The 23,600-nt window shown below is 38.1% G+C and overlaps 1 protein-coding gene across 1 annotated transcript; it reads right to left on the reverse strand.

Annotated features, from left to right (window-relative positions):
* Positions 1-7,395: 7,395 nt before the first annotated feature.
* On the reverse strand, positions 7,396-21,930 carry LOC145770940 (uncharacterized). The gene is made up of 4 exons (XM_082582682.1): positions 21,740-21,930; positions 14,371-14,829; positions 13,732-13,970; positions 7,396-7,629 (listed from the first exon to the last, which is right to left on the reverse strand). Exons 1-4 carry the CDS (start codon positions 21,928-21,930, stop codon positions 7,484-7,486), a joined length of 1,035 nt encoding a protein of 344 aa, XP_082438808.1. The 3' UTR covers positions 7,396-7,483.
* Positions 21,931-23,600: the final 1,670 nt, after the last annotated feature.

Genomic DNA, 23,600 nt, shown 5'->3' on the forward strand with positions numbered 1-23,600 from the left:
GCCAGAAAAGATTGCATTCCTTAGCTCTAGGCTACTCTGCATTGAAAACAAAATTTTGGAAAAAATAGACCCCGATGATGTTATTAACAGCTTTGCTTTGTCTAAATCCAGAAAACATGTCATTTGAATGGGTTTTAACAAGTAAATACTGTAGGCTACTTTGGGTATAATTTTTATTATTTCATTTTAATTCTGATTGGTACAATGAGGGGAATGAAATATAAGCCTCAGATTACGAATAGCCCCAGGTCCATGAAAACCTTAATCCGGTCCTGCCTATAGGCTATTCAACAGCACTGAAAATAAAAACAGTTTAGTTTTCACTTTTCAAAACATAGCCTATGCTGAACAAGAGTTTGATTTTTTATACGCTGTAGATTAATTTCATCACTACATTTTATCAGCCTACTTCCAATTTACTAGAGAAGTCGAAAGCAATCAAAGAATGACATTTTTTATTAAGACGGTCACCAGGCAAGCCAACAAGGCATTAGCCACAAAGGTTCACAGAAAATATTTATTTATTTGCGTCAGACTCAAGTTTAAGATCACCAAGAATATGTGATCTTAAAGATCAGATAACCAAAACAACGTGATCATGTGGAGGCCTACTTCAAAAAATGAAGTTTTTGATCAATAATGTTGCAAAAAAAAATTACTACAGTCAAACTTCGATACTATGCCAGTATGCCACCCCTTACCCTCGCTAGTATGCCACATGAGAGTACAGTAGGCTATTAACGAAACAATAAACCCTACAAACGAAACGATTAAACGGCTGTGAAACGGCAAAAGTAGGCTAGGTATGTATTGTGTTCTCTCAAGTTATCTACTGTAGCTCAGCCCAAAACTCTTGAGGAATCGTCAGCTGGCACATGTTCTTCCGGCGGATTTCGTGCACCTCGTCGTCAAGCCGATCGCATGCTTGCATCACACTGGCCTTCCCGCTTTTCTGCTGCATGAACTTGCGGACAGTGCTCCATGCCCGCTGGGCTTTCTCGAACGAAACGATTTCCTCCTCAACAGTTATCTCATCATCTTTGCTTTCAATCGACTTCTCGCTGCGCAATATCTTTTTCACAATCTCATCCGGTGTAAAAGACCCACCAGTCTCGAGGCGCTCATCAGTTTCAAGAAAGTCAGACAGCTTGATCTCCTCGTTCTCGTGCATCTTTTCCTCGGCAGGCAGCGATGAGAAGACGAGGTTCTCATCACACTAAGCCATCGGCAGTGAATTCACATAGCCTATCAGTGAAGGTTGCAGTAGGATATTAAGCTTACCGTGAACTGTGATGATTAAGCCGCATAGGCCGACAACATATGAATTGGCTGCACAGACTTCAACAATATGTTAACACAGTGACACACTTATTCTGAGTCGACTTAAAATAAAGTCATTAAAAAAATTATTTACTGCGACAGTCACTTCAAGTTAGACAAGCTGATTTGACCGTGTTGCCAATAGAATTTTTTTTAAAGTTTAGGTTCATTCATAGATTTTGCCTGCGCGGTTCAGTAACAAAGTCAAAACTCTGCGGAGCACTGCATATGCGACGCGGTTTACAGCACTACCGCGTGCCTTTAGGTAGTAAAAAGTAAGCCTACGTGCTGTGGTGTGGAGAACAAGACTGACTTATCCCTCTCTAAAGGCTGATGGTTCAACCTATTACATTTCAGCGAGTACATATATCCAATCCATCCCAAGCACAATATCAAGAAACAATTTTTATTATAAATCCAATTATGAAAGAACATACAGCTTGAAATAAGTAGGCTACTGGCGGGTTGACTGATTAGAAAATAAAAAAATCACATTCTTGATTGGGTCAAAGTGCACATTTAAAAACCCAATCAAAAGCTATTAAACCAGTGTACTTGAGCACCAACCATATAACAACCAATGTCTCGTTTATACGCAGAAAATAAATTATGTCACAAGTTATACCGGAAAAAGCTTCTTTAGGTAGATAACATTTTCCTCAGCTAATGTGATTAAATTTACGAACAACAAGGTAGTTTTTTTGCGTCTTGTAATAATTTTTCACGAAATTTAATCGTTTTTTTTTTTCGTGTAAATATAAGAAACGTAGATCAACAAAACACACAAATGACGTAAAAATGCGACTATACATATAAAGTTTCTTGACTGACGTCTATAAATGTGAACTTGTCTCAGACTTGAACAAGTCAGACAAGCAAATCTTGCAGTTACTGTTTAGCGTGCTAGAACAGAACGGAAAATCTTACAGTTTCAAGCAAGGTTTCAAACATTAATTTGAAGAAATAAGCTGTATTAAAAACATCATTAATACTCGTTCAAGGACGTTGTATCATGTTTGTTTAGCCAAATGGTGACACAAGTCACGGACCGTCAATACGAAAAATGTTCTCAAAACAGTATCAAAAAATTAACACGTCTCAGAAGATAGACTAGTTTTACTTTCGCAGTAAAAAGCACAGCAAACGATGAGATCGATGGTAAGCTATCTTTCTTTGAGCTAAGTTTTACTTTTCGGAGAAGAACATAATAACAAGGGTGGCTGAAACCATTTTTCACAATTACATGATTAAATTTTATGAAACTTTGAACCCCAGTTAAAGAACCCGTTTGAATAAGATTAAGTAAATTACTGTAAATATAACCTTTTAAGATTGAATTGATATTTCTAATTTGAATAAATATTTTGTAACATGCTTTTACATTTACAAATGACACAGTTTTATCGAGATCCATAACTAAGCAGTTATTCACCACACGACCACAGATCATCTATACACTTTGCATAGCCCTGCTGCATTGATGGATGGCAACACATCCAGCTACGAGCAAAATGACTGTGCACTGTGTAGTGCAAATTACTTACGAACAAAGGGAATATTGGATGAAAACCACAACATGATTAACAAAAAATAAACTGCCGTAGCACTTTTCTGTGGTGGTTTAATATTTTTAACTATCTTTTGAAGTAATTCCAGTTTTTGAAAATACTTCCATTAGTTTAGTGCTGTATTGTAGCGTGTAGCCACCGGGTGGTAGTGTTGTCAACAGCGCCGGCACTGCGTAGAAATGTTGACTGTGCCAACCGCGCCGCGCGGACAAATAATGAAAAAAAAACTGAAAAAAAAAATGTCGGTAGCATGGTTAAACAAACTTTTCAAGCTTGAACTCCCTGTATCGTTGAACATTGCAGTAGGATAACTGTTCTAGCGAGTTTATAACAGGTTGTGGAAATTTGGTAAATCCAAAGAAAAGCATCATGAAAAATGTGTTGCCAGATGAATTATTTTGCCAAAGTTTTTAAACTCTTAAACATTTTATCGGAATTAAAATCGCAATTACATAAATTTGGCATATTCAAGACCTTTTAGTAAATCAAAGGTCGTAGAATTAATGAGCCTTGCTCAGCATTACACCTTGAAGAGTTAAAATCAGGATAATAAGCAGAAAAAATAGTAAAACTTTTGGAGAATTAAAGGGAAATTTATTTATGGGAATCTGGTTGCTGGCAACAATGTTCAATGCAATGTTGAGTACTTGTCAAACCAGTCAGCAAAAAGGCTGTTGTCAGTATTTAGTTCAGAATTTTTTTGACCATCACAATGAAAACAATACGTAGCAGAAGCTTTTCTTCATTATATTTTATCTGTAAAGTGTAGTGCAAACAGTGGATGTCATGAGCGAAAATTTTACCATCTAAAAGAAACAGAAAGTCCAAAGAAAAAGTATGACGAAGTCCAATTTAAAATTAGCATGTTGCAGATCGCGATTTCGGGTAAAGAAACAGCTTATTATTTTTCAATTTTTTATAACAATAGTTGCAGAGTTTATCTGATGAATGCGTACGTACAAGCAAAAACAGATCACTTTTTACTTTTGCATTCATCAGATAAACGCTGCAACTATTGCAAGAAAAAACAATATTCTTGATAAACATCCAAAATTTTCAGTACCGGTATTCATTTTTCCATTGGTAAATAAAAAGTATATTTTATTTACTGCTAAATAAGTTACCCTCACATGTCCTACTGTATACAAAAAATGAATACAACTGTAATAGAAAAAAGATTAAAGTTGGGAGAAGTGGTTTTGATAAAAAAAAACTGGAAAGTCTTGCATTTGGAAAGATCTGAGTATTGTGGCAGAAAAAAATGAAAACGGAGGTATTGGTAAGACTTTGGATATTGTTGCCTGTAGAAAATGCTTATATAAAATGTTTTAAATATGAGTCACAACACTAGGACTTCTCATTTAAGTTGGCATATTAGCGGCTGTCTGGGCAATGCAGGTACATCTGGTGTACAGCTTAAATTACCTTTTATAAAGAAAGGCCTTTCAAAAGACGCTAAAAAGAAAGTCTTGAATAGTGCAGTTGATGTAGTAGTAAAAGATTTGAGGCCTTTTTCTGTTTTGAAAGGAGAAGGGATGAAATAATTTGCTCAAACTCTCATTGATCTAGGTACAAACCATGGGAGTGTCAATGCTGAAGATGTTTTGCCTGATCGGCGCACCATTGCTAATTCCGTTAAAGAAACTGCCGCCAAAGAAAGAAAAAACATTTTGGACTTGCTTAAATTGGCTATTGAAACTAATAGTGGGTTTGGTGTTACATCTGACCTTTGGACAAACAACTACAAAACGTGTTCATGTTTGTCATGCACCGTCCATTGGCTTGAGAAAGAAAAGAAAAATAGTGCTTTATTTTGTAAACTATTTCAAGCTGAAAAAAAAAACCGCTGAAAATATAAAAAAAGAGTTGGTAGGCAACATGGTGAAAAGTGCATTCGATGAAGCCATGTTAAAAAAACTCACATTTGTGACTGATAGGGGTGCAAACATCAAGAAAGCTTTGGAGTGCTTTTCATGTTGCTGTCATGCGCTTAATGTAGTTTTGTAACATGCTTTTAAAATGCACCCTGTACCACTTGAGTTTGAAAACACAACTTTCCAAAACTGTAGCGTACCTGATGTCCCAGAAGGAAGTGAAATTGAAAATGTGACAACACTGTTAGAATCAGTGAAGAGCTTAGTTGCTTATCTTAAACAAAGTGGACTGGCATCTCACCTGCCCACTACGGTCATCCAAGATATTGACAACAGATGGAACTCTAAGCTAGCTATGTTGGACAGTGTGCGCAATGTGTTTAGTGAAATTCAGATTCTTTTGCAACACAAGCAGCAAGATCACAGGTTGGATTCTATTATTGATGTTATTCTTATGAAAGATTTGATCGAATTATTAACGCCATTTAAATCTATCAGCACAGCCATGGAGACTGACAGGTATCCGACATTGCAAAGGTGTACTTCTTTGGAAAAAGAAGTTGTTGCTTCATTGTCAAAGTAAATTCAGTGATTCATCGGTTGTCAGATGCTTGAAGTCTAACTTAACCTTGCTTATTAACCAAAAGTGGCTTGATTTTGATCTCCATAAAATTGTATTGTTTTGCTTTCCTAAATTCAAAAGTCTTTCTGTTCTGCCTTTGTCTACAAGAGAAGACGTGATTCGGCTTGTTCAAAAGTTCCTGCTTGATCCCAGGTTTAATAATGAGGAAGCTTCAACAGGAGCAGCATGTGTTAATGATCATAGCTATGATAAACCCAAACAAAGGAAGGTTGATTATGCTTTAGATGTCGGAGAATTTGCTGATGACCCTATCGATGATGATGCAAATGAGGTAATGAAGTATATCCAAGCTGATCTTTCTTCTGATGATTTTTTTGCTGAAGGTCATGTGGGTAACTTGTATATTTTGAAGTTTTGGAATCAGCAAAAGTTTGTTTTTCCCAAACTTTCTAAGTTAGCCAGATATGTTCTTTCTATACCCTGTTCTTCTGCTGCATCAGAACGAATTTTTTCATGTGCTGGACGTGTCTACGAAGAACGAAGAAACAGGTTACATCCGGATAGTATTGATGCTATTGTATGTTTGAACAGTTATTTTAGAATGTAGAAAGCTTATTCTAGCCATATTTGTGCCCAGGGAACTCAGTGACATAACTTTGCTTCTACCTTTTTCAGATACAGGCACACACATAATTGCATACCCAATTTTCGATTTTTTAAATGCCTGAATTTCCTAATTATCTTTTAATTTTGAATTTAGGAACCTTATTGGATAACACAGTTTATGCAATTAACCGATTTCATCTGTGCTATTTAAATACAGTAGCAGTAAAAAGTTATTCATTTAAAGGGTGAGAACAACTAATCCAACTTATGTGGCTGTGAAATATATAATTGAAATGATCTGTTTGATATGGTCAGTCAGTAACAATGCTGTTACAAAAGTACTTGGTCTTAAATGTACTCTCTTACTGTATTACACTTTAAAGTATTTCTGTTGTGGTGTAAAGTGTTTATTTCATTCGAAGATTTCGTTATTTTATGTAGGCAATAGGCATTCAAGTTAACTAATTTTTTTTAGGTATGAAAAATTAGGGGCAAGGATAAACAGGTCACCTATGGCAAGAGTGATTTTTGTGCAGTGATGTTTTAGATTCAAGCAATTTTTGTATGAAATGGGATATAAGGCGTACAAAGATGGGAAGAATGTTATGTGCATACTGCATATACACAGAAAAAAGGACATTCAGAAAAACATTTCAGCAAGTTCGCTTAGATTAGGACCCAACATTCAAGAAGAGGGAACTCAGGCGATTAGCTATCACGGTCGATGACCGTGGTAAGTTCCTGATACTGTCCAAAAATTCCAAAATTTGATTTTATACAATAGACTCACTCGTATTTTCCATACACTTGTGCAAGTATGCTGTGATACTTTCAGATTTTTGCGGTGCGGGCGCAGTGCGACATTTTCAGAAATTTTTGTGGTGCGGTGTGCGGGCAGACATTTGCAGTGCAGTGCAGGTAGCAGGCAGATTTTTCCTGCCCGCGCCATCACTACCAGGTAGTGCAGTCGAAAAATAAATTATCACATTGGATAGAAAGAGAATAAAGAAATGTTACATTGCACAGGAACTAAATCTAATCAGAAAACAGAATGGCCTGTTTCTGAATCGCGGAGAAAGGCGGCCATTCAAGGGAAAATAATAATAATACTTAATACTCAAGACTACAACATTTCGGTCTTGCTTGTGATCTACAGTTTAAAGTCTCGACCAGACGAAGAAAATTTGAACACATACATAATTACATTTAGGAATTGATAATTTAAAGTTTGCAACATCAAGTACTTTAAGCTATTCTTGAATTAAAGCGAGTGCTCAAACTTACAAACAAGAATCAGTTTTGACTTAATAAAACTTTGAAGTCCAAATTATTTCAGCACTTAAAAAACACAAAATTTATTTTATCGGTAAAAACGTGGCTTAACAAAATGGATTTTTCGATTACTGATGATAAAAAACAAGTTGTACAAAACAAGTTGCACGACAATAAGCATAAAAAATGATAAGTTACATCATCAAATCAACCAACGATGCACGTTAAAAGATCGTAATTAGACAGCCAGTAGAGCAAGATCACAAAACAAGATTTTGCAAAGTTATGCGAGATGATTCTAAGCTTTCCTTGTCGCTAATATGCATCTGGTTAATCACTGTGAGCACTGACTGGAAGACCAAGACAGGAGGATAAGATTTCATCAACTCTGTGAGGTGCTTGTTCACTGTGTAAGAAACAATACAATTACTGAAGGTTTAAAACTTTGTCTTAAAATATTATTCCCAACAAAGCATCTTGCATGATACCAAAGTCAAGATGCAACAAGCTTGACATTTCTCAGACATTGATTAGTAGGGTGGAGTGAAAAAATTTTTTTTTTTCAAATCAAAAACTCAGATTAACCAAAAGTGGCGTATGGACCTAAAACCAACTTCTGAAAAGGTTTTGGGTTTGTGCCACCTACACCCAGGTGGCCCATAATTTTTAAAGGTCATCCGAGGGTCAAATTTCATGAAAATCTCATAACTTGGAAACCGGTTAAGCTAGAATGTTGGTTCTTGACTTAAAACGTTCAGAAGGTCCATGTTTATATCTGTTATATTGCAACTTTTGTCTCTATTTCTACCACCTAAGCCAGAATTTGCCAAAATAAAGTTTTTGTCTAATTCTCATGAAAAACATAGCATCCATCATCATGTTCGATTTTCAAATGGAATCTTTAACAATAGAATAGTGTAATAGCAATGATCATCCCTCCCTTTTCTTTGTCGTTGCACCACATGATTTCTATGGAACTACACTGTTCATTGGTGCTTATTCATCCATGACATTCGGCTAGGTGCGCACTGCGCATGGCTCAGTACAATTTGCAGTAACCTAGTGTAGGTGTTACTGGTGAGTTTCAGTCTGTCAGCTAATAAACCGAACATATAGAAATGCACTTGAAATAGCCTAGAATTGTTATGTTGATATTGCTGGCCCATATGCTGTATTTCTGTCAATGGGCATGTTTGTTCGAAAAATTATGACAGTGCAGAAGTTTGGTTGTACTATCCTGCCCAATTGTATTTTGAAAATGTGAACTGTGTATTTTGAATGCTGCACATTTATTTTGTAAAATTCAGACCGTGAAACTATATTACTGAGTTTTGAAATAACCTTAAACTGTTGTTTAAAATGCTTACAAGAAAGGCTGTGACAAGGATTTGTGAACGTCAAGGAGAGTATAAGTTTAGGAGTACTGGTTCATTCCCTATAGGTGTTCTTCCCACAAAAAGAGATGTACTACAAAGATTGTTGCATGAGCGGAACTGGAGAACAAAAGCAGCAATTGTTAACATCGCTTCCGAACTTGTTGAGCGTTGGATTCACTGCAATGTTTAATTGTTTATTGCATCACTGTAAATGGTGTAGTTTTTAGACTTCAAAAGGTAGTTAAAGATTTTAGATACATGGAATCTCGGCCTAAAAAAGGAAAATGGGCAGCTACAAAAAGTGCAAGTTTGAAACTCAGGACAAAAGAATTTTTGCTTGATATTAATGATTTGTTTGATATATTTCGTCATGACCAAAAACAAAGACGTAAACCAGAAGAATTACATAAGCTGAAAATGAATGAGAAAGACTTTGCATTTTATCAAGATCAAAAGGGTCCAAGAATCGGAAAATGCCTTGACACAATTGAAACATTGGACACTTCAGATTTAAATTTTGTACAAAAAGTATGTTCAAACACAATTCAGGACAACATGCTTGCAACAACCTCTGTTAATGCTGTGTCATCGATATTGACTTCAGAAACTGACACTAGTGATACTGGATGTTCAGAGGTATCATCACTAAGTGATAAGTATGTTAGCCCCAAGAAAAAAGTTCAGCAACAGAACCGTGCATCTCTTAGAGAAATTGCCCTGGTCTGTGAGAGGTATGAACTTTCAGACAGAGCTGGCGCAGCTGTAGCTTCAGCAACACTGAAAGCATTTGGCATCATAACTGACGACAATAAACCACATGTTATTGACAGAAGCAAATTGAGGAGACAACGAGAAAAATATCGAGCAGAAATAAGACAAACAGAGAAGGAGCTTTTCAGTCATGTGGATTCCATATTCATTGACGGAAAAAAAGATGCAACATTAATGATGGCCGAATCCCACGGGACATATTATCGCCAAACAAATATTGAAGAGCATTATGTGATCGTAGGTGAACCCGGTTCTTTTTACCTCTCACATGTAGCTCCAGAAGAGGGAACTGGTGTTAATATAGCCAAGACTATATTCAATGTCATTAAGGGCACATCATTAGAAAAGGTGTTAAAGATTGTTGGTTCTGATGGAACAGCTACAATGACAGGTATCAAAAGTGGCTGTATTGCATCCTTAGAAGCTTTACTGGGACGGCCATTGCAATGGGTTGTATGCTTGCTCCATTTAAATGAGCTTCCACTAAGGCACATTTTCCAACAACTGGATGGTCTTACGGCAGGTCCGGATTCATTCTCAGGACCTCTGGGTAAAAAGTTACATGGTGCAGTTTCTGAATGGAGCGTGGTGAAGTTCAAGGCTATTCCTAACCCAAAGTTTCCTGTCATCCTGAATGACGTAATTGATGATTTAAGCAGTGACCAATATTATGCGTATCGAATAAGCTTTGCTGTCATGTTGGGATGTGTAGAGATGCTAACCTTGAGCTGCTAGAAGTTGGTGGATTATGTCACTCACGTTGGTTAACACTTGGGTGTCGTATACTGCGTTTTTATGTGTCTGAGGAAAATGCATCGCCAACATTGTGCACTATGGTGGAGTTTTTACTCAAAGTCTATTTCCCTAGCTGGTTCCAAATCAAGCTCAAGAGCAAGATTACTGATGGACCAATAAATTTCTACAGTATTGTTGATCGTGTGGTAAAGTTTCCAAAGAAAAATGTACGAGATATTGCATTGAAAGTTCTTCAAAGAAATGCATATTTTGCACACCATGAAAATGTTTTGTTGGCAATGCTGGCAGATGACGACGAAAGCGTTCGCCGGCTTGGGGTTAATAAGGTGCTTAGCATGCGACGAGCAGCAGGACAGTATGTCATTGAAAATGAGGCATTTGATTGTGTTGATGATGGCAGCGACCTTCAAGAATTGGCAACCACTGAAGAGTTTGGTCACAGTTCATATCAAGAAGTCCGAAAGTTTCAAATTCCAAAAATTAATCCAACTGCTAAAGTATATTATAAATTATCCAGTTTGAATGTGAAAGCCATGTATGAGCCACCTGCATTACAACATTTGAAGAATGAAGATATTGAAGATTTTAGACAGAACAAGTTAAAACTCGAGCACCCATGTCACAGCCAAGCCGTTGAAAGGCATATTAAGCTGGTAACCGAAGCTTCATCAGCTGTCGCCGGATTTGAAAGAAGGGACGGTCATATACGTCAGAAAATAAGACGCGAAAACTCATGAAGAGATTCAAAACAAAGCAACAGTTCGCTACATAGCCAAATTCTTAATTTAGTATTTAATTAATAAACAATCAAGCATGCATTTTCATAGGAGTGATGTTTAGAATAAGCTTAAATTGTCGGAACCAGTAATCCAGTATCAGCAAAACTAATATATTTTGCCGTGCTAGTTATTTCATAAACTTGTGCTGTGTATTGCTATTGGATACGTGTAAATACAAATGAATTGATGTCATAGTTTCTGTAACACTCATTGCAAACAGTGGTGGATTAAGGTTAGCAACGGTCTTTACCAAAGCCCAGTCAGCCTTGCCCAAATTTGCAATGGATCAGAGTCGAAATATATTATTTCTGACTTTGATAGTCCTGATGTTTTCAGGTTGAAGGTTTTCAATATTTTTTCACCACATGATAATTTTTATAATGGACCCTGATTGTAAATAGTTTCTTATTAATTTTATGGAAACCAAAGATGTAAATTTTGAAACTTAATGTCAAGTAACATTGTAACATTATTGCATATGAGTCTTTGCTACATTATTTTTGTCATTGAGTTTTTTTGTCACATATCCATGATTGTTGCTTGTATATCCTTTGTACTAACTACTTAGAAAGTATTTTAAGCAGTACTTAGTCAGTTTGTATCTATTATGCCTTAACACATAACTATGGGTGCAAATAGATCAAATATAGCATTTTCACGTCTTCACGTTACATAGCTTTCAAACTAAAACGTCATTTTTTATTATTATCAGCTTATGTAGTTAAAATAGAAACAAAAGTTGCATTAGAGCATATAAACATGGACCTTCTGGAAATTTTAAGCCAAAAACCAACATTCTAGCTTAACCGGTTTCCAAGTTATGGGATTTTCATGAAATTTGACCCTCGGATGACCTTTAAAAATTACGGGCCACCTGGGTGTAGGTGGCACAAACCCAAAACCTTCTCAGAAGTTGGTTTTAGGTCCAAACGCCACTTTTGGTTAATCTGATTTTTTGATTTGAAAAAAAAAATTTTTTTCACTCCACCCTATATGATTAGTGGCTCTAAAAGCTCAGATGACAAAATGAAGTCATTTGGCCCACTCATCATCTAAGATGAGCAGACTTTCAAGTTTATGTGGTGGGAGAAAGATGGTGCAATTTGATAACATATCTGCGATCTGTTATTCAAACTACAAAGAATGCAAAAGAATTGTTGAAAATTAATACTGTACCTGCTAGGGGTGTTCAATTTCGATTTCGATCAAGGTGATATTCGAAATTCGTTTTTCGTATCGGACATATTCGAAATTATAGCCGCCCTTTCGGCTGAACGCGGTTGAAAGTAACTCGAGTGGCGCGAAATCTGTCTTGTCACATTTTGCAAGCGAAAAAAGACTTCGACGCATGCGCATCGTCGATCACGTGACTATCACACGCTCTCGCGGGTCCAACGGTCAGTCCTGCACCAGGGATGCCAGGTTGCCATTTTTTAATGCCAAATTTCACAAATTTCTCTCAAGAATGAAGATAGCTAGGTTGTGCAATAGCAGAAAGTGTAAGCTGAGCTTTGTCGCAGTTTTATCCATTTTTTACCGAATCCATAGGCGCCTAAGCCGTGGGGGCAGGGCCGTAGCCAGACCGCAGAGCAAGGGGGGGTCAACTTTTTTTTAGGGGGGGCCGAAAAAATTTAAATGGGCAAAATCATTATAATTGTAGCTGTTGCTCGAGAATGTTGAGATTTTGAAAAGGGGGGGGGGGGCAAAATCTTTTTCAGGAGGGGCGAGGCCCCCCTGGCTATGGGCCTGCGTGGGGGCTAGGCCCCCACGCATATTTCTGTGTGGGGGCAACTTTTTATGCTGTTTAAGTTATTTTGGCAGCCGATTGTAGCATCGAATAGACAGCGATAGACACGTGTTTCGCCCATGAGGCTGGGCTCATCAGTATCGCACCGTATTCTTGCCACAATCGGCTACCAAAATAACTTAAACGTTTAATTGGAGGTCTCAATGGCTGGCGTGGAAGCTACACCGTTCTGGTTAGCGAAGCGTCACTGCAGCTCGCTGTGCTAGTGAGTAATCAGCCTTGTGCTGATAGCCGGGAAGAACGCCTTTCTTCACATTTTTATGCTGTATTGAATATTGATACATAAAACAATAGATGAACTAGCGATCGGCAGCAGGAAAACACTTTTTGAATGCAAACCGCAACAGCTTTGTGATAAATAATCACTAGAGCGAGTTGCCATGCTACAATCCAACAACAGACAACAAAATCTGTCATTTTTACATTGATTTAATGTCTGCAGACATTGAATCAATGTAAAAATGACTGATTTTGCTGCCTGGGACATAGCAAAAATCTACCATTTTGTGTCGATTCGATGTCATCAGATGTTGAATACACCCAAAAACAACATAATTTGCTACGTAGACGGAGTGTGCGTTTAGCTTTATGCGCTTGAAAACATACTCGATGTCGCTTTTGAGTCGAAACCTCTGCAGTGAAATGTCGCGGCAGTGAATCGCTCGCTGTGAAAATAAACTTGAAGTGTTTGGGATCCCAGCGACCTCGGCTTCAGCGGAGCGATCGTTTTCAAAAGCTGACCGTCACGAAGCTGACATCCCGACTGATGGGTGGCCATGTCGCTTGTGTTCTTAAACACCAACATGGGCCTGGAGCTGTAGACGTTATTTTGTGTTCTTTTTTCGCAAATTTTTATTGCTTTTTTTTGCGTTTTTTAGCGAATTTTTATGTCGTTTCTTTCAATAAAATCACATTTTGCAGTGTGGTGAATAGTTGTGATATTCGAAATAGAAATTCGGAAATCGAAAATAAATTGACTTTCGAATATTCAAATAATCGAAATTGAACACCCCTAGTACCTGCTACAATCATTGGTCGACGTGCCGCTTGATGGCATGAGCAGCTGTGCATCAAATCCACAAGCACATCAAAGATCAGCAAGTCTCCATTGGGGTTTTCAATTAAGTTTTGTCTGATTGCCGGAAGACATTCTTCACTGGGTTTCTCTCCACGTATTATCGCATCTGTCATATTGGGAAAGTCCTGGGTTTGAAACGGGGTAAGTCGGGTGATGACTTCATAAACAACTCGACCAAAGCTGAAACAAATTTCATGCCCGTAACAATTACAAAACTTTCCCTCCAAAAACCTCTTGCTGCATCAATCTTTCTGTTTCGTTTCAAGGAACCACAATGGTTTCATAAATTCTTCTAATTAGTTTACCTATTTGTAATACAGTAGTCCCAGCTTAATAAGCCAATGATTAATAGGCCCACCAGCTTATTAAGCCCAATTTGGTCCGGAATTTATGAATGTAGCATAGGAGTGACAGAGAATCGTTCCTAGCTTAATATTTAACCAAAAATTGTCAGGTCCCTAGGTGGGCTTTATAAGCGGGGTCTATTGTTTATACACTGTGTGTAGGACTGTAGGCTACTTGGACAATGGACAGCTTTTAAAATCATCGCAGTAAACAAAACCAGATTAAAAAACATTACCTAAATACATCCATTGCTTTAGCTTTGATAGCAAAGACATCATTCAAAAACTCTGGAGCTGAAAACACAACTGTGTGTATACGAGCATTTGGAGGCGGTTCATAACTCGTACGATCACAAGTTTTTGTAGCAATATTTGCTGCTCCAAAATCTGCAACTCGAATACGAAGATCATCACTGAGCAGAATATTACATGACTTTAAGTCGCCATGAACTGTCCGGTCATCTCTTCCAGAATTGTGTAAATAAGCAATCGCTTTGGCAGTTTCACTGATCATTCGAAGTCGTAGATTCCAAGGAATAACTTCAACCTTTTCATTGTTTAACAGCTGGTGTAGACTTCCAGCAGGTGCATAATCCATGATAATTGCAAAGTAATGTGACCAGCAAGAAACACCATGGAAACGAACAATATGCTCATGATTAATAGAAGCTAAAATCTTTGCTTCCATCTGGATTCTGAGAACACAAATATAAAACTTGAGTAGATCTTAAGCTTAATACTAGAATAAGGAATGGTGAAGCCAATTCAAAATAACAAATTTTTGATAAATTGAATGATCAAATCTTAAACTAACCTACTCATAGGCGTCGAAATAGGGTGGGCCAAGTGGGGGGCGCCCACCCTGCCGTGCAACAAGGGTGGGCAAAATATGTTTCGCCTACCCTGTTTTCATGACACTAATGAAGTGTTTGTTACAATTATTTCCGTTTTTGTTAAACGCTGAATTATCCAACCAACTGCAGCGCAACTTCTTGTTTTACGCTATGTCTCTCGCTAGATATCTGACAGAACAAAGCAATTTCGCAACAACGCTGCGTTGAAAAAAGGCGGTACTCACTACATTCTTATCGCTACGGCAACTGCCACATGCTGGCAATTCCTAGTGAGAGAAAGCTACGTTTGATCTTTTCTCGAAATGGTCTCACTTTCGTAACGTCACAATCAAACTTTAGTTCCGGGTCAGCATAAGGGAATACGAATATGACATCATAATGAACATAACAATAAAATAACTGATATTATACACATTAAAGACGTACTGAAACAATCGCTTTTCACAAATCTTTCCGCACAAACTTGTTGCTGAGTATAAATTGGGGCACCGCGCGATGTTGTCATTTCATTATTGAAAAGTTAAACATGAAGCAAAGTCAAACATCTATTCGCGCATTCTTAAAACCAGCTTCCAAACCAGCTTCATTGATCATAACGCTGAAGAAGCCACGTCCAGCAGGAATGAACGTAGAGATGACATTGATGAAGAAAGCAGTGCTTCAAGGATGGACAGTGGTGAAGTCAATGTCTCAGGCAATGCCACATTGGAAAGTTTGGCCTGCGCGGGGGATAAATCCCCCGCGCACTTCAATTTCCAGCCGCGGTGTCAGCCGCGCAATTCACAAAAAATCACAAGCGCAGCCGCGCAATTCACTAAAAATCACAACCTCAGCCGCGCAAAATCGCTTCGGCCAGCCGCGAGAATGCAACTAAATAATCGCAACAATTCTATCGTTTTATGCAAAAACCACTCGTGAGTTTTTGTTGAATCGAGAAAATCAACAATTTATGTTCCATTGTTTCACCTGATGTGACGTAACAACGAAAATTGCCCACCCTGGCAGTGCTTCCACTTTGAAGGATTTTATTCCGAAATTGCGATTTTTCAACGCTTTGAAGGATAAAAAAAGGAAATGAAGACCGGAATGATTTTTTAAGGATTTTTAACAATTTTACAAGGAAATTTTGTCTTAAAAAGGGAATTGTTGTTTTTAGCACTTTTAAAGAAAATATTATTAACATTCCCTTTCAAAAGTTCTAAAAATGATTGGAATAACGATGATCAGCTGGTTTCCGTCGTCACTCGCCACCAGGAACCCCCTCTCACTCCCTTTCCCATTCTCGCATTTCTGTCGCTTGATTTCTATTTTCGCCATTTTGGGAATTGGACGTGAGTGCAGTGAGTGAGTTAGTTCTCAATTCTTTTAGTTAAAATCAGGTAATCCGTTGATTTACAGTTGAACTTGAGTAGCAATGACAAAGTTCACTGAGCTTCGACGTAGGCTACAGTTAGGCATGATAAGCTTAGGCTAGTGGTATCCTTCCGGTTTAGAAAAGTTAGTTATAGCCTAGCCTATGCTAACCTATTATGCTGTCATAATAATAGAGCTAGCTAGGCTGTGTATGTGTAGGCCTATAGCCTAGGCCTACAGCATAGATACTGTACACAGACTGAGTCAGTATCATGAATAGGCCTAGTATCTTGAAGTTTTTCACCAGTCTCAGATCATTGTGAAGACGTTGCTGACAAAGAGAAAATTTTGGGGAATATTTGCATCCCCCCGCCAAACTTTTAGGGGGAATAATTCTCCTCTCTCCGGGATTTACGCCTATGATGGCTACCCATTGACAAACTGGTGTCGTTATTTAATGATTTTCATATTTTTCAGACGTACTTAATACTTATTCTTAAACGGCGATCAAAACAGGATATTTGTGGAGGAGTAAGTAAAAAAAGAACGAAAAGCGGACATGAAAAAACGTTGATGTCCTTTTGCTTAGTTTGCTTTGAGCAAAACAAAAGTAAATTTTGGTTTGGAAGATTCAATACTTCAACATAAAAAGCACACATTGGTTCTGTTCACAAGAATTGCAATGTCTCAACGGACAAAATTGTCTCAGAACACAGCCCGCTAGCAAAAGAGGCGTTGAAGGCTTATCAACGTACCCTCACTTCCAAGTAGGCCTAGCCTAAGCCTGGTAAAATGCCGTACGTTTTTCTGCTGAAGTGTGGTCAAACCATGTTTCTGATTTCAACTTTGTTTTAGCTTAGCCTTGTTGCTAACAAATATTTTTTAGTCTGTGCCGAACCATCATTTTCTGCCCCGAAGCGCAAACTGTTTTTTTGAACAGGACAAACTCAGAGAAACAAGACAATTTATGTAACATTCACGAATTTTACAATAATATAATAACTCGACGACCAACGTATAACTGTAACTTATAGATTTATAGAATGTATCTTGTATAATAGTAGACTATAATGATAACAACTTTTTAGGAGATTGATTACATGTCGCGGCTGATTCGGTTAATGATTTCGTGTCTACTTCCACTTTTTAGGAAAGCAACAAACCCGAAAACTGCAACATCCAAATCCAATCCGGCATTCATTGATTTATCGAAATCACCAACGAAACCACTAAAGAAGGTACCACCGCCTGATTCAAACAACGTGGATGATGAATACCAGGATTTATCGATGCAAAACATGAATAGTCTACCCTGCCGCCTTCATATCTGGCTCTTGAGTGTTTAAACAACATAAGACATAAATTTTTTGCTATCATTGTGGTCTCCCTGTGTACAGACTGTAGGCTACTAATTTCATTGCTGTACTATACTCTACCAGTTAGCCTACAATTACAGTGTAACCAGACGCAGTAAGTTATAATATGATGAAGATGATACTTAACAGTGCATTTATGTAAACATAAACTTGCAAGTTATAATGCCAAAGTTTGAAGTACAGATGCCAAGCAAAATTTGTCTCCCCCGAACATTTTGACTTTTTTTGACCAAAAATAGCCCTTTTTGGTAGTCATTTTTGAACCAACAATGTCAAAATTTTTCCTCAAAATTGGCATGATCAGTGGCGTACGCAGGGGGGGGCATTGGGCCATGCCCCCCCCCCCCCCGTTAAAAATGTTTTAGTAGTTAACGACGTAGATTAAGGCATTTAATATGTTTTGCATTGCTCTGTCAAAGCAATTACTGTAACAATGTTGTTTTATAGACTAAGCCAATACGAAATACATAGCCCAATCCACCTACCCCACCCCAGGTATGCCAATGTAGCATAGTGTTCTGTAAGCCTATTATAGTGATTAGTGAGAGAGAAATGGATAAAGTCTAAACTAGGGATATCAATAGCCAGTGGCATAGCCAAGGGGGGGGGTTGGGCCTTGGGGGGTTACAACCCCACTTTGGCACGCGTGTGACGTCACGATATTGAGAATGATGCTTTCAGTCTCTTTATGCTTGGAAATGATGGTTTCAGTCTAAAAAAAACTTGCCTAATTTTAAACAAAACTGCATTAAAAGAGCGAGTTTTGCCAATACCAAACATCTCAGCCAGGAATTAACAACAAGAAAACATAGAGACTTAGCTTTATTTCCGAAAAATGCCGAAGAAAACATGATCTTATCCTTTTGCTATGCCACCTGACAGCACCATTTTACAGAAATATTCATACCCACATTTTTGTTGAAAATGCTCTCAGAATGCACCAAATTCAAAGTAATTCTTCAAAATTTTTTGGGGGTGGCCCCCCAGACCCCCCGCCGCTGGGTGTCGTCTTAAGAGAAAATGCTGTCGGGCTTCACCCACCGGTCGTCGAAAACCCCCCTTTCAAAATTCTTGGCTACGCTGCTCTCAATGACCCCCCCTCCCTTGAGAAAATCCTGCGTACGCCACTGGGCATGATGTTAAATAATATTGATTTTATTTCGTAATCAGCTAAATTATTGTTAAAGTGAATTCAATTAGCCGCAATTTATTGAAAAATTTGTCCAAAATGTACAAAAGTTGCAATATATCGCTCATAAAGTTGTTGGATTGGGGGGCAGGCCCCCTAGTTATGCCCTTACACACTGCTTAATATTTAAAAAAAGTGTAAGTTACTGTGCACGCCATTCTTAATATTTTTATGTAGCCCCATGTGTTGCGCACTGGTCGAATCATGCAAGAGCGCTGCAGCACATTTAAATTACCGAACCGCAATGAAATTACGTGCGAAATAATGTTTTCTACTGCAACGCCTAACGGTCGTCGGTCGGTAGCCACTTTAACAAGTCGAAATTCTGCCACTGAAATTGATTAGAATGCAACCGCCAACCAATCATAAGCTACGGTTTAAGTGACGTAAAAAAATGGCGAAAAGAAGATCATAGAAAGCAAATTAAGTGATTGATTTTTTGTCAGCTGGTTGGCCTAGGGGTTAGGGTTAGGGATAGAAAGTAGTCATTTCATTGACGCGTGTTCGATTCTCACCACTGCTATTGCTCTTTTTCTTCTGTAATTACCAAATAAAGTTCAAAACAAGCATTAACTCTCTGGATGAGTGCTAGAAGGGTCACAATTGGACGGTAGCCTCTTATAACACGTTCTGATTGGTTGGCAGTTGCATTCTAATCAATTTCAGTGGCAGAATTTCGACTTGTTAAAGTGGCTACCTCGTCGGTCGCGTTGTTAAAAAAAACAGGAAAAATTTTATTGTTTTCAAGAAACAAAATTTTGTTTTGGATAGAAAGTTCAGTTCAGTTGTTTTTATTTCTGACCATCATATCAAAATTTTACGCATTTAAGTTAAAAATTGTTTTGTGCCATGATACGTAGCCTAGATTAAAAATAAATGATGGAATGATGATGGAAGACCTTCTTCCATCCCATCATCCAAATCTTCCATTCCATCCTTGGATCTTCCATCCCAAAATATGCCTCCCATCCCATGCCTTGCTCCTATGGCACGTTAAATCAAGTCACAGCTTATGTTATACCAGTGGTTCTCAAACTGGGGTCCGCGGTCCTTTGGGGTCCTCGAGACAATTTTCTAGGACCGCGAAGCACCTTCCAAAAAAATAACACAATCCCGAAGAAAAAATTTTTGTGGAAAGTAAAAATTTTCAGGCAACTTGTTTTCCAAACCAAACTTAAAAGATATATTTTAGTAGACTAAGCTGGCTTGGCATCCCTCACACAGTTTTTTAAGTCTGGCCTTTTGTTTGCTTGTGATAGCCTTTGTTTCATTTCCATCCATCGCCTTTGTGACATCAAGGAGTGCAAAGTAGTGACGTGCTCCTACAACACTCGTGTTTACAAGATCAAGAACAAAATTACGAAATATACTTGACTAAAAGGAAGTACAGTAGGCGAAGTTGATTAAGGCTGGTTATTTTTATTGATTTAAGGTTTGAATTGAATGCTTTTCCAAACTTTTAGCTTTTTTAGCCTTATTCAGATATCAAAAAATGTCGTAGTAACCTATGAGAAAACCAAAAAATGCACCTACACAACAAGTTGTCACAGTAGCCTCCGCACAAATCAGTGATGTCACGCATGATAGCGCTACTAACATCAGTGATGTCATATGTCACGCATGATTGCGTCGACCAGTGGATTATGTTAAAGCAGGGTTAAAGTGCCTACCGTGGGATCATAGATACTGTGGTCAAGATTAGCGCAGTTATTGAGCTGTTATGCTATTTCCAAAAGAAGCTCAGCGAGGCAGGACAGCATTGCAATTGCAAAGTTAAGGTTTCACTAAGCGTTTTCCTTACGTTTTTGTGAATAATTTTCAAACGCGCAATTTCCAGCGTTTGATATTGACAACCGCGCAATTTCCAGCCTTTGGTGTTGACAGCCGCGCAAATGCAGCAGCTGAAACTCTTCTCCCCCGCGCAATGTTCAAACTTTCCAATCTGGAGGCAATGCACCGGTCGTCCAGTAGTTGTTGAAGACAGCATGAGCCATGGATCTCTACTTGTTTCATTTGAAGTTAGTATGCTGCCGGATCAGCTTCCGACTCAGGAAGGTCGTGTGTTGCAAAGGAAGCTTTTTTTCCGAATTCCAGAGGATGCGTCTTAACCCTGATGGTAGCCTACTTGCTACTGTAGTCACCTGTTCGAACATTTTGCGGCAAATCCAAAGGTGCCACTTCAAAGATAACAGGTCACGAGTCACGAGCTTTTTAGGTCACAAAGGAAAACATAAAAGAAGTTTGTTTAGTTTAGCAGCGCGCATAAGATCGCAAGGCGCAAGTAAGCAAACATCAAACCTATTAAAGCTTAACTGCTGCAGCAACGCTAAACGCAGTCTTTGTGAAAAAGACATTGCGAATTTGCGAACATACACATTCAATAAAATCTGTTTGAAAACTCTCGCCCACCCAGAATTCCTCTCTTCTAGGAAAAAATCGACGCCTATGAACCTACTGGTATCTCAAAAACCCAAAATTACAAATTTAAATAGGGATGTGCCAAAACTCCAACCAGAGATTGGAAATAGTTCTATAGGCTATATTGTTTTTATTTAAATTTTGGCAGATTGTGCCGTAAAACTATGGATTCATATCCAGTACCAAGCAATAACTTTCAAAAGTTTTGTTTAAAAACATTTTCTGCTTCTGAAAACAACATATCAGAGTAGCCTACATTGAAGGTGCTGAGTGGTTAACAATTTTTCAGCCAAAACACTATTGCATTGACGGGATCTCAACAATTGCAACCAATCTTCTGCTGGTTGATTCAAAATTTTCTGTAGGATTAGGATTTGACTGAGGATAGGATTAAGTATAAATAAATCAAACTTACATATTCGAAATTTCATTTTGTCGATCCCTTGTGCCAGTCATTTGAACTATTTTAACTGCACACACACCAAGTTTGGCGGAATAAACTTTCAGAACTTTTCCATAGCTTCCCTCTCCAAGATAATCAGTACTTCCGTTGCTAGTTTGCAAGTGTTGAGGATTTTCGCAAAAAAGAAACCCGTTTGAATCCATTTTGACTAGAGTTCATAAAAATTCCCAAGCCTAAATCTTTATGCTACAGCAAAATCACTAAAGGAAACAAAAATTTGCTGCGTAATACCAGGTAAATTGTAATCTTGATTAGAAATTGCAAACTGATTCAATTTGCTAGGATATCACGATCATATTCATTGACATTCATTCCTAACCTTGTTCCTAACCAAATACAAATAATTGAATAAACATTAGGGTTGCCAGAGGTTAATATAAAAAAGAGCCCAAGCTGTTTGTTTGTTTGTTTATCTTTATCCTGCATTGCCGGAAAGCGGACTTGAGCGCTATGCATCGGTGTACGCCTTCCGACGTACACCTGATCCACGCTGCAGCAGACGGCAATGTCTGTTTCCGGTTGTCTGCTCTACTTATGACTTAAATTTGGTCTACTTATGACTTAAACTACCCATTACTCGAAATCGATCACAGGGTAGAGGCAATTATCGTAAAGTTTCTTGCCCAGAGAAACAACAGCAAGTGCGGGTGGCTGGAGTCGAACATGCAGGCTATCGACTGCGAGTCCAACGCGCTAACCACTCGGCCACTGCTGCCGACAAGCTTGTGCAAAAAGTAGCCCAAAAGTAGCCTAATTTTTTGGGGGTTCTAAAATGGGGCCCAAATTGGAGCCCAAGCAAAGAAATAGGCTATTATACAAAATTTTTCCAGAGCGCTTGATAACCAATCCCAAATTATAAGTGTTTTTCCAGTTCTTCACATCTTTCAGACAGATTGGCAACCATGCATTCACTCAACTCTTTGTTAAAATAACTATAAACAAGTACCGGTACCACACCAAGTAACACAAAAAATGGTTTAATTGCTTTTCGTGATGAGCTAACGCATCAAGAGTGTTCCCCTCAAAACTATCAACAGTTTTGATAACCTACCAAGGTTGCCAGATATTAAAGCCTAAACACGTCTATTTTTGAAAATCGGCGTCTTTATACCAAATTGGTAACCCTGCCTGACCAAGGCCTCCAAAAACGCTGCTCCTCAATGAAATAACCACGAATTAGATGAAAATCTTAGACATGATACAATTTTTACATAAAAAGTTATATTACACTGGTCAACACAACTTTTCTTGCATGGAGTTTTTCAATGGATTTAGAGTAATTTTGGGGTGCTGAATCCGAATCTGACCTCAGATTTATCTTATCACGTCAGGTTTGTGAGATATGATAACAGCAAATTGTTACTTTTGTCAAAAGTGTAAGATTTGACGTTGCGTTTATTGCACATACACATTGTGCTATATCCAGAAATCCAGCCCATGTAGTACATAAGTAGCTGAAATACACCCACCAACTATAATTTTGATACCAATTTGTTTTCTAAGCAACATTATTAACCATGCAGTAGTAACAAGCTAAAAGGGAGGCTAAAAGTATAACTGATCCCCACCCCCATCAATGTTTTGCATGAAACCACAAAGATTTAAACAGGCCTATGGCAATGCTTGTTCAGTAACCTTATTTAAGCTGTTTTGACCTGTCTAACACTAACCTTTCGTTATAGCACTGCATATGTTATTGGTGGTAAACGCAACGCCAGATCGTCCACTTTTGACAAAAGTAGCAATTTGCTGTTATCATATCTCACAAACCTGACGTGATAGGATAAATCTGAGGTCAGATTCGGATTCAGCA

Source organism: Aplidium turbinatum, chromosome 5 (assembly GCF_918807975.1).
Source record: "Aplidium turbinatum chromosome 5, kaAplTurb1.1, whole genome shotgun sequence".
Lineage (NCBI taxonomy): Eukaryota > Metazoa > Chordata > Ascidiacea > Aplousobranchia > Polyclinidae > Aplidium > Aplidium turbinatum.

Bases quoted from the DNA above. Each gene is read 5' to 3' on its own strand.
- LOC145770940 (XM_082582682.1), bottom strand. From the start codon at position 21,930: ATGGATTCAAACGGGTTTCTTTTTTGCGAAAATCCTCAACACTTGCAA. The intron at 14,830-21,739 runs GTAAGTTTGATT...TTGTGTTCTCAG, and splicing joins CAAAATGAAATTTCGAATAT to AATCCAGATGGAAGCAAAGA. The intron at 13,971-14,370 runs GTAATGTTTTTT...AATTTGTTTCAG, and splicing joins AAAGCAATGGATGTATTTAG to CTTTGGTCGAGTTGTTTATG.